The sequence below is a fragment of the Nicotiana tabacum genome, chromosome 6 (assembly GCF_000715075.1).
Source record: "Nicotiana tabacum cultivar K326 chromosome 6, ASM71507v2, whole genome shotgun sequence".
NCBI classification, from domain to species: Eukaryota; Viridiplantae; Streptophyta; class Magnoliopsida; order Solanales; family Solanaceae; genus Nicotiana; species Nicotiana tabacum.
The window spans coordinates 166,995,067-167,014,194 of NC_134085.1; the positions used below are offsets into that span (position 1 = coordinate 166,995,067).

General features: G+C 35.9%; 1 protein-coding gene across 2 annotated transcripts in view; it reads left to right on the plus strand.

Moving 5' to 3' along the window:
* Positions 1 to 17,088, plus strand: part of LOC107780981 (callose synthase 10) — a 61,523-nt gene extending 44,435 nt beyond the window's left edge. The window contains exons 32-51 of one of the 2 annotated variants that reach the window (XM_075255821.1): positions 3,180 to 3,311; positions 3,414 to 3,482; positions 3,679 to 3,928; positions 4,259 to 4,436; positions 4,672 to 4,791; positions 7,757 to 7,872; positions 7,957 to 8,040; positions 10,947 to 11,059; positions 11,556 to 11,608; positions 11,690 to 11,866; positions 12,007 to 12,054; positions 12,741 to 12,899; positions 13,013 to 13,126; positions 13,208 to 13,296; positions 13,378 to 13,536; positions 14,144 to 14,246; positions 14,633 to 14,752; positions 15,646 to 15,696; positions 15,797 to 15,979; positions 16,582 to 17,088. In XM_075255821.1, coding sequence (XP_075111922.1) covers positions 3,180 to 3,311; positions 3,414 to 3,482; positions 3,679 to 3,928; positions 4,259 to 4,436; positions 4,672 to 4,791; positions 7,757 to 7,872; positions 7,957 to 8,040; positions 10,947 to 11,059; positions 11,556 to 11,608; positions 11,690 to 11,866; positions 12,007 to 12,054; positions 12,741 to 12,899; positions 13,013 to 13,126; positions 13,208 to 13,296; positions 13,378 to 13,536; positions 14,144 to 14,246; positions 14,633 to 14,752; positions 15,646 to 15,696; positions 15,797 to 15,979; positions 16,582 to 16,827 — 2,564 coding nt within the window. In that variant the 3' untranslated portion in view covers positions 16,828 to 17,088. The remainder of the gene's footprint in view (positions 1 to 3,179; positions 3,312 to 3,413; positions 3,483 to 3,678; positions 3,929 to 4,258; positions 4,437 to 4,671; positions 4,792 to 7,756; positions 7,873 to 7,956; positions 8,041 to 10,946; positions 11,060 to 11,555; positions 11,609 to 11,689; positions 11,867 to 12,006; positions 12,055 to 12,740; positions 12,900 to 13,012; positions 13,127 to 13,207; positions 13,297 to 13,377; positions 13,537 to 14,143; positions 14,247 to 14,632; positions 14,753 to 15,645; positions 15,697 to 15,796; positions 15,980 to 16,581) is intronic. The other variant, XM_075255822.1, reaches the window with a different exon arrangement.
* Positions 17,089 to 19,128: the final 2,040 nt, after the last annotated feature.

The window sequence follows — 19,128 nt, forward strand, 5'->3', positions numbered from 1 at the left end:
CTTCAACAAGAGCAGCGGTTTCTTCTTCTGTTCTTCATCAACTTCAGATTTATGAAATTATCTCAAGTTCCAAGGTTTGTTCTTCTTCTTCTTCTTCAACATCACATGTATGTTCTGCTTCTTCTACTTTTGATTTTCAGTCATCTTCTTTTTCTTTTTTTTCTAAACGTCCAAAAAGCGTCGAAATGCAGGCGATTTTTTTTTTTTTTTACCTTCGGTTCTTTCTCAGAAAATTTTTGCCCAATTTTTCCAGTTTCTGCCCCCAATTTCTGCCCAATTTAATAATGATAGTGGAATACAAGAATTTGACAATCTTGTAGAAAAATAGGATGCTCATTTTGTGCTTTAATTGATGCTACTCTTTATTTTTTTAATTGAAGTATTGAACATTTGCTTACAATTACATGTGTTGTCTATGCAGTATTTATTTAATTTTTTTTTTTTAAATTTCGCTTCACTTAAAAAAAGTGAGCGCTTCGCTTCTCGTGAATCGTGAAATGGGGGTTGTCGCTTTTCCTCGCTTCACGCTCTTCACAACACTGAACCTGAACAACCTTTTATCCCCACCTCGTCTCTCGAGTTCCTCATACAAACGACTAAAAGCTGCAGTCTTGGCCGCCATAACTGCTAGCTTTGCCTTTTTCTTAGCCATATAATGCTCCCTATTCGCCTCTTCTCCTCCTCGTCTCCTATCTGCCATTTTCATTTAATGTTTTAAATTCTGGTTGGTATATACGAAATTTTGTTATTTGTAAAAAACATTTTTTTGTTTCTGTAGTTAACTTCTAGAGTGGGCGTGATCGAGCAAATCAATAATTTATTAAGTCATTAATCTTAAAATATGTAATACTTTAAAATTTCAGGTTGGGATCACATTTTAAGTATCCTCCAGTGTTTTAAAAGCGAAAAAATGCAAAAAAAAAAACAGAAGGTCTATGGCGCTCGAAGCAAAAAAGCAACAATTGAAGCACATGCTATTTTGAAGTGCGGCCCACTGTTTACCGAATTAAAAAATTACCTTACATAAATGTGGATTAGTACTTATGAGTATCAACTTGCAATTTGAATTACTAAATCAACATCCAATATACAATAATGATGATCCTAGTCGCTATTACTGTAAACTGGAAGCTCATGATATTAATTGCGTATTAAGAAATGACAAGGTGTCCTGATAAAAAATTAATGATATTAAGCCAACTTCTCAGATAAACATCATTACAAAACATGTCAACAAGGTCATTGAAATATGTGGTGGCTGTTACCGAAAAACAGGGAAGACTTGAAGTGAGAGACCTTAGGATCTTCCAGAAAACTCTACTTGAAATATGGTTAAGGAGATTTGGAATGGAGGAGCAGTCATTATGGACGGGGTGAAAGCAGAAAAGTACAAGAAAAAGATGGGGAATGACCAGTAAAATACACTTCGTTCGGGTTCGGTTTATGGAGAAACATCATGAAAGTCTGGGAGGATTTCAGCGGCCAAATAACTTTCGGAAAGGTGGTGGTAGAAGGATTTGTTTTTGGGGCCACTGATGGTGCTGAGAGCGCATGCTGAGGCATAATTTCCCTAATATATATTGAATTTCTAGCCGATAGAGATGACAATGCAACAGATCTGGAAGGTACTAGAAGTGTAGTTCTATGAGATCTAAGATTTTTAAGTAACTTATAGCATAGGGAGATGGGGGAATTCCATAGTCTAGTGGAACTACTTTACAAGCAGAGCATGTCACACTTTTTGCAAGATTCACGGGGATGGGGCACAAGGAGAGACACGGGATGTTCTCGAGTAAAGCTTACTACCAAAAATTGTTGGTGAGAGAGGTGGTGGCTTTTTTGTACTCTTTATGAAGATTCTTAGGGTGCCTAAGAAGTGTTTTTTATTTTTTATTTTGTTTAATTTTTAATGTGAAGATTTTACTGATGTATGCCAGCAAAATGCTGGAGTAAGTACATCCAGAAGAGAGACCTTTACAGAGCATATGTGTTTTTTGGTGTGGCTAGTAGCTAGGAAGCCATCCTGTTAGCCTGAGGAGGAGGAGGATTACACATGTTGGCTGGTGTTTTGTGTGCCAGATGTTCAGGAGAATATTAAAATCACCTCATGTTGCATTGTCATGTGGCAATGACTCTATGGTGGTTGGTTTTGGATTTGCTCAGTATAGTGATTGATGCCCATTATAATAACGGGAGCCTTTGTAGAAGCTGGGTTTTAGAAAAAGGAAGAGAAGTCTGAGAGCATGGTATAATGCCCCTCTAGCCCTTATTTGGGTTATTTGGAAAGAGAGGAATATGAGAGCATTTGAAGCTGTTGAGATTGATATTGTAAACTTGAGGAACACTCTCATATTTTATGTTTCTTTTTGGTGCACCCCCGAGGTTCCTACTTGTATTATAGATGATCAGGTGACTATTGTAGAGAACCATATTTTAGTGTATTTTCTCTATTTCTAATATACTACTTGTACACATGAGTTTGTTTTCTCACAACATCAACCTAATTATTTACTTTATCAAAATAACAACGGGGTCATTGAAAGATAACGCAGATCACAAATTTTACTTTACCATTTCCAGTTAACTATTAAGAAGAATTAGATAGCAGCATTCAGTTTCTTATTTGATTACATTGTCATTGACTTAGACAGTGGAAGGGATGAGTAAGGGAGAAACATGAAATCAAAAGTAGTAAAAAAAGATCTGAATACCAGATGAAAAGGAAAGAGTCATTTGTTTGAAGGGGGGGGGGGAGGAAGAAGAGGAAGAAAAAGTGAGTAGAAGACACCATCACTCATGTCGGTTCTTTTGGGTAAGAGGAATTACAGAGCTTTTGAATAGGTGGAAAATGGCTTTGTCTATTTTCCTAGTAGCCACTTGTTTTTGTTTAATATTTTGTGTACACACAATGTGCCTGCTTGTATAGATGATTGTCTTTTGTAGTGAATTATATTTTTGTGTAGTTCTCTACCTTTTGGTTTGTTACCCTTTCTCAAAAAAAAAAAAAAGTTCTTTACTTTTGGGTGTACTGCTTATTTACAGGAGTATTATAAATTTTTATCTTGTTGTTCACCTCGTTGGATAAGATAATGCCTCTACTAATAATCACTCTGTCTTATGTATTTGTCTTCCCTTACTGTATGGTCTTAACCTTTGTCACTCTGTATGACCCATAATAGATGAGTGGGAGAATTTTCTGGAGCGAATTGGTCGAGGTGATAGTGGTGATAACGACATTCAGGAAGGCTCCAGTGACGCCTTGGAGCTTCGGTTTTGGGCATCTTACCGGGGCCAAACTCTAGCTAGGACAGGTTTGATTGTTCCCATGGTAATTAGGTTTCTATATTTGGCGGTTTAGTATCTTCTGTGTATTTAACAATGCTAGTTATATTTTAATGTGGTTTTGTATACAGTGCGTGGTATGATGTATTACAGAAGGGCATTAATGCTACAAAGTTACTTGGAAAGGAGATCGCTAGGAGGTTGGTAGTTTTTTTTATTTGCTCTTATGTCAAATGAAAAGCCCCTACCCTTCCGGGGTAGGGGTAAGGTCTGCGTACATCCTACCCTTCCCAGACCCCACTAGTGGGATTTTACTGGGTATGTAGTTGTTGTTGTATGTCAAATGAAAAGCCTGAATGTCCTGATGTAGTTTTTTACTTTTGTTTTTTTTATAAGGAGTGGATGGTCATTCTCAGACAAGCTCTCTCACGAGTCAAGGGTTTGAATTATCGCGAGAAGCACGGGCTCAAGCTGATTTGAAGTTTACTTATGTGATTTCATGCCAAATTTATGGGCAGCAAAAACAGCGAAAGGCTCCAGAGGCTACTGATATTGGTCTTTTATTGCGAAGGTCTGAATTAATATGTTCTTCTGATGCACCATTTCATCGATTCCATTTTTATCAGTCAGGATTTTTTGTTCTTACGTAATTTTGCAAAATATCTTCAACTAACTTGAGATTGAGGCCTAGTAGTTTTTGTGGACTCTAGATAATCTTTTTTAGCAAATTGCAATGGAGTCCCCAATATTATTATTTCAAGTTTGAGTCTTCTGGTCCCTCCCCCTCCCCCTCTTGTTTCCTTGTCTTAAATTCTGACTTCGCTTGATTTCTCCTTAACACCCTAAATTAGCAAGCATATGCATGGTAGTTGAGCAAGAACTGAAAAATAATTCTGTTTCCATCTCTCTTTGCCTCTGTGTGTTTTGTCGCACGGATGTAATAAACAATTATTCATTGAGTGGTGCAATACTCGAGTGTTTATGTCATTTATCATTTGACTATGCCTTACTTTGTGTTTGTTATGTTTTTTGCAAGGAATGAAGCACTTCGTGTTGCTTTCATACATGTTGAGGAAATTGCTGGGGATGATGGGAAAGTTTCAAAGGAATTTTATTCAAAGCTTGTCAAAGCTGATGCACATGGGAAAGATCAGGTATGGTATATTGTCAATTAACTCAAAGTGTTAAGATTTTGTGAATGATTTTGGTATGTTATGGTATCTTTGGGAGATTTCTGAAATTTTAAATCCTGATAAGCCATACTGATTTCGGACACAAACACTCTCTCTGGATTTAGGACGTATTTTGGTAATAATTGTATTTGATGGAACCACTTAGATGGAATTGGCTTTCTGTCTTTTATTTTCTAAAGGATTGTTTTACATGCAGGAAATATATTCAGTCAAGCTTCCTGGAGATCCAAAACTTGGTGAAGGCAAACCAGAAAACCAAAACCATGCAATAATATTTACCCGTGGGGAAGCGGTTCAAACAATTGATATGAATCAGGTAATTAGTTTTCCCTCTTAATTCTTTTCTTATTAGGTAAACGTTGTTTTTCTGTCCAGAGTTTAAATGATTAGTTTTTATATCCTGAACGTGCAATTAGGAATTCTTTATTTTTCTCTCATAAAAATGCAATCTGATTCATTGTATGCCTTCATATTAGGCATGTGAAGCATGTGAAACAACAACAAACCCAATGTAATCCTCACGAGTGAAGTCTGAAGAGGGTAGAGTGTACGCAAACCTTACCCCTACCTTGATAAGGTAGATAGGTTGTTTCTGATAAATCCCCGACTCATGGAAAAATGAAAAAGAAGCAGAAACAACAAGTAGTAACAACAAGAAAATGTGATCAGGTGATAGAATAATCGAACCGAAGGAAACATCATATAGTAAAAGAAACCTTTTACACCTCCTCACCCAGGCATCTATGCACCTCTTCACATGCCCGTACCATCTCAAAAACCTCCTCACCCAGGCATCTATGCATCTCCTCTTCCCATGCCCGTACCATCTCAGCGCTGCTTCTCGCATCTTGTCCTCCACGGGGGCACTCCCACATGTGAGAATGCACATGAGAAAAATCTATTTGTAACAATGATACAATAAGCCCTATATATGATACATATTTTACTCCTACTATATATGGGACTAGGACATAGTCTACTCCTATTACATATGAGACTAGGACATATTATACATATAACTATCTAACACTCCCACTCAAGCCGGTGCATACAAATTATATGCACCCACCTTGTTACATATGTCACTAATACGAGGACCAGTGAGGGACTTGGTGAAAATATCTGCAAGCTGATCATTCGACATACAAGGCCACTACTTTCCCTGAGCAACAAAACCGGGCGGTTGCTGATAAACAGAAGTTGGCCGAAAAGTAGCCGGAAATTTTTTAAAATAGTGAGACTAAGCCGAATTCCACATTACAAAATAGGTTTTAAAACACCACTAGAAAACATAAACTTTTCTGGGCATTACTGTTCATGATGGGAAATCACCGTTTCACGTCGGGAAGAATAAAAATTGTCAGAATTTGATGTAATTTATATGGGTAGGCTCGGAATCACTGGGCGAGTATGTTGTCCTGAAGAAGTTTTATCAAAAAGTGGCTGGAATGGCTCACACGGCCGGAAAAGTTACTGTATCTCGTCGGAACCCTAGTTTTGTCTGGCGACGTGAGAGTGACTTTATGCCGGAGCGATTGACTAAGATTTTCCGCCTTGGTTTTTCGAACAAGATGGTAGTGTTGGTTTTCACACCACTTACCGATGAGGAGATAATGCAAATCAATCTTAAGTCGTCAACCGGAAAGACGCACGGTGACTGACTTTTCCGATGGGACTGCGATTTGTGGGTTTGGTCGCACACAGATCCGTGATGGTGGTATTGGTATATGCACAGTACCACTGTAGCAGTGATGAACCCTGTGAACAAGACGAAGTTGTCGGAAAATTGCACGGCGATGAGATCTTTCTTCCCAGATGTTGCTGGAATGACGCACAGCGATAATTTTCTCACTATATCATGTGAGAATGCACGGGAGAAAAATTTGTTTTTTTTAACAATGGTACAATGAGCCCTATATATGGTACATATGGAATGGCGCACACGATAATTTTCTCACTGAAGCTCTGATGCCATGTGAGAATGCACAGAAGAAAAATCTATTTTTTTTCACAATGATACAATGAGCCCTATATATGATACATATTTTACTCCTACTACATATGAGACTAGAACATATTCTACTTCTATTACATATGAGACTAGAACATATTCTACACATAACTATCTAACACCACACATCTATCTCTGCATTCCTAACCACCACTCTATAGAACTTATCTATCCTAATCTTATCTATTTTGGTTATGCCCACACATCTATCTCATCATCCTCATTTCCGCTACTTTCATCTTGTGGACATGTGTGTTTTTGACAGGCTAACACTCCACCTCATACAACATAGTTGGTCTAACCACCATTTTGTAAAACTTACCTTTATGGCTTGGTAGCACCTTCTTATCACACAAAACCCCGGAAGCGAGCCTCCATTTAATCCATTCTGCTCCAATTCGATGTGTGATATCCTTGTCAATCTCACCATTACCTTTACCTTGGATTATAGATCCGAGGTACTTGAAACTCCCTTTCTTGGTGATGACTTGTGAATCCAGCCTCACTTCCACGTCCGTTTCATGAGTCACGTCGCTGAACTTGCATTCCAAGTACTCTGTTTTAGTCCTGCTTAGCTTTTAGTCCAGTCTCGCATTAGCACCGCCTCGCGTCTCGTCAATCAGTATTATGTCATCCGCAAATAATATGCACCATGGCACCTCCCCTTAAATGCGCCGGATCAGAACATCCATCGCCAAGACAAATAAAAACGGACTAAGCGTGAATCCTTGATGCAGTCCTATCATGACTGGAAAGTGTTCCGAGTCTCCTCTCACCGTCCTAACGTGGGTCTTAACGCTATCATACATATCCTGGATCACTCTTGTATATGCTACTAGCAACCTCTAACCTCCAAACATCTCCAATGAACCTCTTTCGAGAACGAACACCATGTGCAAGTCCCTATTTATCTAGTTCAATGAACACCACGTGAAACAACTCTTCTAATTATTGCTTTCAGAATATCTTTGTCCTCCAAAGATTTGCTTGTCTGTGTTCCATGTCATTAATATAATGCGATTTACAGTGGTCTTTATTTGGCGTTAAATTCCTATATTTTTTAAGTCTTATTCTTGTCTTTCCAGAGGATGATATCTTTTGTGGTTTATTCACAGTTTACTTATTCTGTAAAATTTCCCCTTTCCGTTTCTCCTGGGATAGACGCATTGTCGTGTCATTTAACTCTGAAGTGTAAATATAAACAAATGGAGGTTCTTTTCCAATTTCACCTTCTCCTGATCTTAAATTAATTTGTGTCTCTCTAATGCAGGATAACTACCTTGAGGAAGCAATGAAAGTCAGAAATCTTCTCGAGGAATTCCACGGTAAACATGGGCTCCGACCACCCACTATTCTTGGTGTTAGGGAGCATGTTTTTACTGGAAGGTGAGTTTCTGTTGAATCTGGGTTGAACTATATTTCCTCCGATATTGTTGCTAAGCTACTTTTTATTGTTTTTCAACTCTGCAGTGTCTCTTCGCTCGCTTGGTTTATGTCCAACCAGGAAACCAGTTTTGTCACCTTGGGCCAACGTGTTTTAGCAAAGCCTCTCAAGTTAGTATCTTTTAACCTAGATCGATCTTGTTGTCTAAAATGGTATTATTTTCTTAGAACTCATTATCAAACATGTTTGTTACTGGTTGATTCATGCTTCGGTCGTTTCTAGTTTCAGCTTTTCCTCGCATTTCAGTATCTAATATTAATTCAGCTGTTAGTTACATGCTGACATAGTACCATTCACAAATATAAATAGAAAGCTTTTGGAAATAGTGGCACCTGTTTCTGCTCTACTTTCTATTTATATGTGTCTGTCTTAGCACTCTTACATTCCTCAAATCTTTGGCTAAGATCAAGTATAGTATCTGTTCTTGTCATATTCGTCTACCGAGGCTGCAATTTTTGGTCCTAACAGATACCTTGAAACTTTTTTGTGTGTACCGGTTACAATGTAGCTAAGCTGACGTGGCTAGTTTTAAGATCATAAACTTTTGTTTTTTGTCGAAGCAGTTTTGTGTCTTGGCTGCAGCCCCAACTTTTATTTTTTTAATCTTTCTGTTTATTTCCTTCTTTCCCTAGTTAAGGCTAGTAGTATTTCCGTCTGTTTGGATATGTGGGTGATAGAGAAGCTCCATTGTCTTTTGAAACATAAGTCTTTGTCACACTCGTTTCACTCTTTGGTTTTTACTTTTCCTTTATCAAAATCTGCAATGAAATAGTGACAGTTCCTTGGCTACGTACTCGTGTATGTGAGTGGATGTGGTAGATACATGGGAATTCAAGGGATGTACTGGGTTTCTGTGAAGTCATTCTTTCTTATCTCCTCCTTATATACTTACTAGTTTTTTGACACGCGCATTGCGCGTGAATCCATTACTATCCCAATTTACATGGCATAGTTTAGATTTCGAAAGTCAATCTTTTTAAATTTGACTGTAAATTCGAGCATAGAATTTTTTAATTCTTTGAAATAAAATTTACATATTTATAAACTACATAAAAATATTATAATTCACATTCATTTTTTTTTTATTTTTGTGTAGGAATTTTACTAATTAATTAATACAGGTCAAAACGAAATATATTTCGTATTGATACACGAGGCGAGACTCTTTCCCACCAAACTTGATATCTAAAATATATAAAGTTGAATTTACTCCTATCAGAGATGAAGATGGCAAAAGATATCAATATGAGAAACTTTAGAAGCCTTTCATAGTGAAAATCTCAAACAAAATAGTTGCAAAATCATAAAATTTAGAATAAACTTCAAAGAGTCACAAAAGTAACTCTCTTCCACAGACAGATTATAAAAAAAATTACTTAATAATACTTTCTGTAATATCAAAATAAATTCTTTTTATGTAGTCATATTGTTCTACTCATATAAAAATTAAGCTACTTCGTACGAAATAATAGATTGTAAATAATCATTTAATAAGGCGAAGCCGCGAAAGCAACCACAGCCTCTAAATTTGTTAGACTGTTTTAAAGAGCAAAACAAAATACTTGCAACATAAGATGAAAATATTTTGGGATGCAGCCTATAGTTTATGCCCAAAGAACAAGGAATATACTTTTTTGATAAAGCTAAAGAACACGGACTTTTGCTATATTTTTCTATAAAACCAGATAAAGATGGGGCCATAAGGTAGTAAGAAGGAGAAGAAAAGCACAAAAATTCATGTATTAGTATTAGATGAATATACAGGTTAATCCACAGTATTATATATAGAGCTTGATATTACCGTAGGAGCTGGAGATGGTGCCTTATTACAAGCTTTGGACAATTTTTTGCAAAGGGAACTTGTCAAAGAATCCGGATTTGGCTTGTTTTTATACAAATATTTTACCACATCCATATCAAAATAGTCCATGATCTGCAAAACGAAGAGAATAATTATTTCAAGAACGTAATATTATTTTCTTATTACTCAAGAAAGTACCATATATTAATTACATAATTACAAGACAAGAGAGCACCAAAATTATTTAGTGATGTATATCAGCTTCTAATGAGAAATGACATTGTAGTCTCTTCATTTGCACTGCAGTAATCGTGGAGGGAATAGGAAAAGTTGGAGCAATAAATATTTTGAGACGTTTTTATTTCTTCTAGTTTTACTTTTTATACTTGTCCTTTTTTGGTTATCTTTATTAAATATATATTTATATTTTTGTACAAAGAAATAATACTTGCTCGAAGGGCAAAATAGTCATTTAGTTTTTGATGGATATTTTGGTCTTTCAGCTTGAAGCTTCACACTTATAATATAGTATGATATACACCTTTTTTTTTTAATAATTAATACACAGATATACAGACACATGCATATATTTATATATCAGTGTGGCTTCCTTATTAAAAAAAAAAAAATATCAGTGTGGCTTCCTTATTAAAAAAAAAAAAATATCAGTGTGGCTTCTGTGTGACTATTATTTTTTTTTTTAAAATCTTTTTGTATTTTGGTGGTTGTAGGATTGGCTGGGTTTATCCTTTGCTATGTTTCTCTTCAACTGCAAAGACATGTTTAGGCATCTTAGATTCGGTTAAACAAGTTTAGCCTGTGTGCCCTTCCTGCATTCTTTTGCATCTGGCAGAGCTTTGTTTCCCTTCTTCTTCTTTTCCTTCTCCATTAAAAAAAATGAAACATGTGAAATAAAATTGGAAAAAGACCAGAACTCTTGTACTATCTGTGCTGCTGTTGCAAGGTGTTACTCATGCACTGGTTTTACAATTATTTGAACTGCCTAAATTCATTAAGAAGCAGGTGGTATGAATCTCTGCTTTGTTTCCATTTCCCGTGCTCCTTTTTTTTTACCACTAATAAATTGTTGGAGTTAACATTATATATTGTTAAAGTAAATAACTGTGCTCTCCACGAGTAACTGTCTCTTGAATAAACTTGCTTCTTTGAAAACATCTGTTGGAAAAGTTTTTCATTTTCACAAGTGGCTTGCAGAGTTCGCATGCACTATGGACATCCTGATATCTTTGATCGAATCTTTCATATCACGCGGGGTGGCATTAGTAAAGCATCACGTGTTATCAACATTAGTGAGGACATCTATGCCGGTAAGTTTGAGAGACTTGGTATACTCATAGTAATTCCTATTTTCCACCTTTCTCCTAATTGCTTCCTGGCTAGTTCCCATCGTTTGAGATATCTATAATCTGGATCGCAAGCACGTAGTGTTCGGTTGACATTTTCAGATCATGAAAACAAATAGAGCTGCTTCACAAAATTTCTCTTTTTTCCTATTGTTATTTGGTTAATTTGACTATTTCCACGTTTGAAATTGTTATGTTCTTTCTTTCTTTTCTTTCCTTCTGTGAAAGCTAAAGTTAGTTACATTGCTAAGAAGGGGAAATCACACAAGTAAAAAGTACACAAAGCACATGATACTGTACAGAGGATTACTTTCCATGAAGTTTAGCCAATAGTCTCATGGAATAGCAGTGTTTCTTTAAGCTGATAGTTCTATGCTTGTAAATGTTATGGTGTTTTTTCTTTTTTCTGAAGCATGTGCTTGTCTAACATTATATCTATGGTTTCTACTGTTCTTTGCAGGTTTTAATTCCACTTTAAGGCAGGGAAATATTACCCACCATGAGTATATTCAGGTTGGTGTAGTTGCGCTTGCTTGTGTGCTTTTGATTAGACGATTTCTTTTATTGTCTCTAAGGCTGTGATGATGAATGTAGGTTGGAAAGGGAAGAGATGTTGGGTTAAATCAAATAGCTTTATTTGAAGGCAAGGTAGCTGGTGGAAATGGAGAGCAAGTTCTGAGCAGGGATGTGTACAGGCTTGGCCAACTTTTTGATTTCTTTAGGATGCTCTCGTTCTTCTTCACAACAGTTGGTTATTATGTTTGTACAATGGTATCAAATTTCTCTCTTTTATTCTATTATTCCCTGTTTCCCGAATTTTGCTTTATCCATCATACCTTCCAGGCTAGTTCATATAATTGGAGAGAGAAAAGTCTCTGGCTTTTTGTCATAATATTTTTTCTTTATTGCAGATGACAGTCCTTACTGTGTATATTTTCTTATATGGAAGAGCATATCTGGTAAAATGTCTCAAACTTGTTTCTTTTTCTGGTTTTCTATTAGTCTTAGCAGTTTGTCTTTGTGTATGAAACGAATTGTCTGGAGACATGGTTAACACTGTTGTATGTTTGTGGAGTGATGTACATGCGCTTTCTTGAGATGTTTAACACGATTAATCTTGCCTCTTTTTGCACTGTCCCTAGTTTTCTAACTTTTATCTGTTGGATCTATTTCAAGAACGCATAAATCGTGGTAAGGCACATTTAGGGAAAAAGGATGAACTTAACAACTACTTAACACCAAAGAGAGAGAGTTCTTCATCTTTTCCTCTTCATATTTTGATGGGATAAATATGTTGCAAACAAGGTTTGAATTGGGATGTTTGAGAACATTTATCTTGCTCGGGCTTCACTGTCTGATGCTGTTATATTGCTAGGAACACATAAATCTTACAAAAGCTATCATTGAGAAAAAAGGATGAATAAAAGTATAAAACTGCTGTAACTTCTTGTCGTCTTCAACTTTATTCTCTGAGGAAGGTTGAGGAACTTAATACACATGTTTAGCATTTAAACCAAAACTGCAGTATCTTTAAGTTCAACTGTTCAACATTATTTTATCCTTCAAATGGAATGGGTTAGTGACAGTTCTTGATTGGTCCTTCCTACCATTATGCAAGTCTCAGCAATTCTTTTAATTCAAGCAGGCTTTCTCTGGACTTGATGAAGGAATATCAAAGAGAGCTAAACTTTTGGGTAACACTGCACTAGATGCTGCTTTGAATGCTCAATTTTTTGTTCAAATAGGGATTTTCACTGCAGTTCCCATGATTATGGGTTTCATTCTTGAACTTGGGTTACTAAAGGTATGGATTCTATCTGGTGTTATCTTATATATAATGTTGGAATTTGTCATTTTGTGTTGCTTAAATTGGTGTTTCTAGTTTTTTGCTTTGCATTCACATGCACTATTTTGCAGGCCGTCTTCAGCTTTATTACAATGCAGCTTCAGTTTTGTTCTGTCTTCTTTACCTTTTCGCTTGGGACTAGGACTCACTATTTTGGGCGCACCATCCTCCATGGTGGTGCAAAGGTATGTGGATCTTATGAACTTCACTCTGAAGGAAGTTATAATAGGCACCGGAAATAACCCATCATGTTACTTTTAAAACAGTACCGGGCGACTGGACGAGGTTTTGTTGTTCGTCACATCAAGTTTGCGGAAAACTATAGGCTTTACTCTAGAAGTCATTTTGTTAAAGCGTGAGTCCTACACCCCATTAATTTGATTTGTGGATTTGTATCTGTTCCTAGAACTATCATTTGATACTCTTTAATCCACAGGTTGGAAGTGGCTTTGCTTCTTATAGTATACTTGGCATATGGTTACAGTAATGGAAGAACTACTTCATTCATCTTGCTAACTCTCAGCAGTTGGTTCCTTGTTATTTCATGGCTATTTGCTCCTTACATCTTCAATCCCTCTGGATTTGAATGGCAAAAGTATGTTTGCTGTTTCTCGTATTTACTGTTCTTTATGGAAACTTCTTCTGTATGATTGCTCTCCACTGCAGTCATTTTACACAACCACCATGTTAACTGTACCATGTAACTTTTCAATCTGCTTTCTGGCAAAAGAGCGGAGTTGAGAACTTTGATGACATTTGGCACCATAATATTTATACTCCCTCCTTACCATTTTGATTAACCCATTTAGCTCTTTACATAATTTTGGTGAAGGTAGTCTGAAATGACTTATTAAATTTGAGTTGGTAAAGAGATGGTAAATTAAAATAAGATTAGGCACGTTATATTCAAAATAAGAAAGTAGTAATATTATCTGATAATTTGATTTTTTGGGATTGTTTGAACTTTTCACTTAAGGAAAGAGTTTATTTCTAGGATTGACTATACCAGCAAGTAAATTAAAGAGAAGGGGATGAGGGAGAAGTGACCAATATGTAATTATAGTAATAATTCACTGAAACATCGTGGCTGTCGTCGTTGCTTTCTGAATTCTTTTGTTCACTTGTCATCCTCAAAAAACAATTTGCGATGGTTTTAGTTGCTCAAAATTCCATGCTTCCCTCAATACTTCATGATTTTACAGGACTGTTGAGGACTTTGATGATTGGACCAACTGGCTGCTGTACAAGGGTGGAGTAGGTGTCAAGGGAGACGACAGCTGGGAGTCCTGGTGGGATGAAGAACAGGTCTTTTTATATATCCTTTTAACTGTAGATTTGTAACTCAAGTTATAACTTCATGAGCTCTCTTTTTTTGTAAATTGCATTCTGGCCAGTTAAACTGTATCACCTATTTACTTCTGTAGATATATTCCTTTCCGCCGTGGCCTTTCTCTGTAGTCCCTCTGCAGAAAAATAAAATATGAGGAAGTTTTAATTCACCTTATCATTCCAAGGAGTTTAATCATTCAATTAGTAGATGTAACTGCTTAATTAAAAAAACTAATTTTCTTCTCTAGCCCCCCCCCCCCCCCAAAAAAAAAAAATCCAAAAGAAACTGAAATGAAAAGGAAAGGAAGAAAGGGAGTTCTGGAAAATGCTCTTTCTAACACTGTAAGCTTTTTATATTGCAGATTCATATCCAGACTTTGAGAGGACGGATACTAGAAACAATATTGAGTCTCAGATTTTTTGTCTTCCAGTATGGCATTGTCTATAAACTCCATTTGACTGGAAAGGACACCTCTCTTGCGGTATGTTTTCTGCATTATTTGCATACTGAGACAAACATTAGTATTCTCTTCGTGGAAAGAGCCAATTTCTTTGTAGCACAACAGTAGGTATTCCTTAATTTTAACAGAAGAATGTTGCTTATAATTGGGCTTACTTTTGTTGCCTTTTATGTGAATAAATTGAGTGTATAGCCTTGGAAAATAAAGCACATAGTTCATGGTAAACGATCTTTCTTATGCAAAAGTAATTCTAGTATTGAACTTGTATATTGTCTCAGTGCGAAAAATCCAGGTCGTGTGCGCTTGGGCGTGCAATTGGCTTTGTCAAATTTGTTTGTTTCCTGGATCACTGACGCTTCATTTTGTTTTTTTTTTCCTTTGGGGCAAAGAATAAATACTTGTATTAGGTTATCTGACTATTGAAATAGTAGGTAATGGGAGCTACCATGCTTGGAATCGTTCTTTTAATTTTAACTTTCTCTTCATCTATTTCTTACATTTCATGAGAGATAGTGAAGAACAGAAGGTATTCTACTAATTCTTTATTCAGTTTGTCAGATAGATGGGAAACATATAAACAAGTTTTCTACAACGGTTTGATGAATAAGTGAAAGAACTTAGATATCAGTGAAAGAAGATGTAAGAACTGACCTGAGAAACTGAGTTTATATGCCAAAATATTCCAGCAGGAATACTGCTTTTGACTGATATATGATGCGAGAAAACAATACTATGATACAGAAGAATGTCGTATTCCGTCGAGTTTTGCCAATTTTTGAATGTTTAATATTGTTCTCGGATTTAGTGATGCTATGGTGTTACTTTGTGTGTGGATGTTGAGTGCTACTATATGTGTTCTGTTGGTTTTGTTCTCTTCTAAAGACCACACTAATTGAAACCCTTTGTTCTACTAGATATATGGCTTTTCTTGGATTGTACTGGTGGGAATTGTGATGATTTTCAAGGTATGCATCTGTCTTTGATGTTATGGGCTTACTTATGGAGTCTAATGTAACTGCAATCCCCCTTACTTTTTTAATAATCTTGGAATTTGTCAAATTGCAGATCTTTACCTTCAGTCCTAAAAAGTCCACCAACATCCATCTCATGCTGCGATTTTTTCAAGGAGTTACAGCTTTGGGACTTGTTGCAGCTCTTTGCCTCGTTGTGGCTCTTACTGACCTATCTGTTCCTGATTTGTTTGCTAGTGTGCTCGCCTTTGTTGCTACTGGTTGGGCCGTCCTTTGTGTAAGTTTGCTAGCTCATGGTTGCTTTTGAATTCTTTGTGCTGTCTGAAAAGCTTTTTGATTTTCTTACGACAATTTTCACAATTTACTGCGGAGAAGATTCCTTCTTATCTTTATTTGTTTCTGTATGGTGTTAAAAAAGTATCTTCTTTAGTTACTATTGGCAGGTCGGAATAGTTTGTGTCAAAATTGTTGTAGCATGCTTGAGCTCATATCTGCAGTTGCGAATTCCCACTATCATCCTGTTGGAATGTAAAACCAAGTCTTTCGTTGAATTTGATGGCCCTTTTTAAGATTTTTCCTAGCGTATATTCGCATATGCATGTCATGGAGGTTGTAATTTTTCAGTTTTTGGCCGTTGCATCATACGTGAATTCATATTGCAGTCATTGCAAAACCTGGTTCCACCTCCTACCCGCCACGCTCTTTCTATTTTATCTCAAGTGTTGCCATCTTTCTATATGCTAATTTTTTTGTATCCTGGCGAGGAAGTAACTAAACATATCCTATATGTGATTGTGACTGTTTTGTAGGATAATACGTGAGTATGTTTTACATATACAGATTCTCTTTTGTTCCTAAAATTGCAAATTGTAATTGCAGCTGGCAATCACATGGAGGAGGGTAGTGTGGAGTTTGGGTCTGTGGGAATCTGTAAAGGAATTTGCTAGAATGTATGATGCTGGGATGGGCATCATTATCTTTGCTCCGGTGGCAATATTATCGTGGTTCCCATTTGTCTCTACCTTCCAGTCACGTATACTCTTTAACCAAGCATTCAGTCGTGGTCTGGAGATCTCTCTCATTCTTGCTGGAAACAAGGCAAATGTTGAGCCCTCGGCATTTTAGTTCTTATATGAAGCCCTATAACCATGTAGAATTTGTATAGTTGAGCAGCAAATTGTTAGATTGTATCATATGCCTTTTGTCTAATTATTTCATAGTTAGGGTACTCTAAAATTGTGAGTACATTAACTAGTGTAGATATTACTTTGGCATCTGAAGGTGCCATCTGTAGTTTTGATGTAACATTTTGGCCATTTAGCCTGGAAAATGGTATACCTGAAGATGGATCGTCATTTCCCCTGGTTTTAGTTGTTGGGTTATGGAATTCGATCTGGTTTTAGTGGTGGACTGGAAAACAGAATTTATCTTGCACGTAGTGAGGATAATGACATTTTGCTCCTTTTTTGTATGTCATTTCTTCGTTGTGAGTAGCTTGGATAATATCTTCTCAAATAAAATAATATTCAACTAGACACATTTATGTCACTGCCGCTTCAAAACTTGTGAGAACTGAACAGAAAACCTCTGGTGACTGGTGTGATGTATCATACCATCTCTCATGTAAGTGATTCTGACGGGGCAACCAGTAACGCTGTGACCGCAGAAGATGCAATTTTTTTTTCCCGCAAAGACCAGCAGTTGGTGCTGATATTAATGTTTTTGGTGTAAATATTCAGGAATAATGATTTAACGATCTTTGACTTTTAATAATCAGCAACTCACATTATTATAAAAAAGCTATACAAAAAGTTAGGCAAAATACATAAGTTGGCACCTGACCTATGACCCAAATACCCCATACACACTTTCTGTGGACGATAAAATATGGGATTTTTACATACATACACATTATTGGAAACTTTATTACCAAAATTGTCCATGTTTTGTTATTTACCTGACCTATAAAAGTTTTGTTCACAAAATATATACATTCCACCTTAGAAGGCTCCCAATCCATTATTAGTGCCTTCAATCAAGAGATTTAGTTATACCCTTTTCCTTTTTTTTTCTCTTCTCTTTCCTTATTTTTTTGCAATCATCGGCAGTCTCTTCTCTGCAATCTTCACCTTCTTCTTTGCTTTAGGTGCGTATAGCTTGCAAGCCATTCTCGTAATCACTTTCTCTTTTTAATTTGTTTGATTGTGTATATTCCTTCATATGTTTTTTCCCCCCAGAATTGCTTATCATATTACTTTGCTGCTTTGATAGCTTATCATTCTTGATGTATGCGTGCATTCTAATATTGGGGTGGGTTACACATGTGTGATAAGTTGGAGGAACCTAAGTTGGATATGGCGTCCTGACTCCAAGTAATCATCTTCAATCATCGTTCCTCTCCAATTTGAAAAGCATTCTTCATTCAACATACCAGTGAAGTTGTTGGAACGCAAGACTCGGACTCTCAGTATGAGTTACTCAACATGCACGGAAAACTGTCTAACAAGTTTGTCTTTGTTTTTAGAGCACAACGAATTGGAACAGAGCGATGATAAATTTGTATGGTATAACATACAAATTAAAAAATAAATTCTGTAAAGCTTTAATACAAATTTGATACATCTACAATATCATATAAACTAAAAATAAATTTTATACAACTAATTATATAATGTACAACTTATTTATAATTTATCAACAACTTTCATACATACTAAAAATAAAATTCATACAACTAAATATACAGTTTACACTTATTTACAACTTATTTACAACTTTCATACATTATTTATACACATTTAAATACAACTACAATGTCATACAACTTAAATACAATTTTTATATAAATTTTATACAATATCTTTTTTTTATAAATTTTCTTCTTCTTATGTCAAAATCAAGTCTAATCTTCACCAAAATACCCTCAAAATTGATATATAAACTTCAAACCATATTTCCAATTATTTGCACAATATTCAATCCAAACAAATAATGATTTTTGAAAACTCAATTCCGAATTCAAAACTTCAAAGCTTTTTAATGGCTGTCAATGGTGGAATTGATGCTCTTTTTTCCTTTTCTTTATATTACTGGAATTAGGGATTGAGAGATAGAGAGAATTCTCAATTGTTTGCAACAACACCTAATTCAAACAAATAATGTTTTTTGAAAACCCACATTTCGAATTCAAAGGTTCAAATTTTTTTAATGACTGTCAATGGTGGAATTGTTGTTCTCTTTTCCTTTGCTTTACATTACTGGAATTAGAGATTGAGAGGTAGAGAGAGACGTAGAGAGAGAGAGAGAGAGCGCGCGCAGGAGAGTGAGCGCGCATGAGGGAGAGAGAATAAGAATGGGAAATAATTGATTCATAATATAAAGGGATACTCATTTAATTCCTAAAGTGTATATAATTGGTAATTTTGT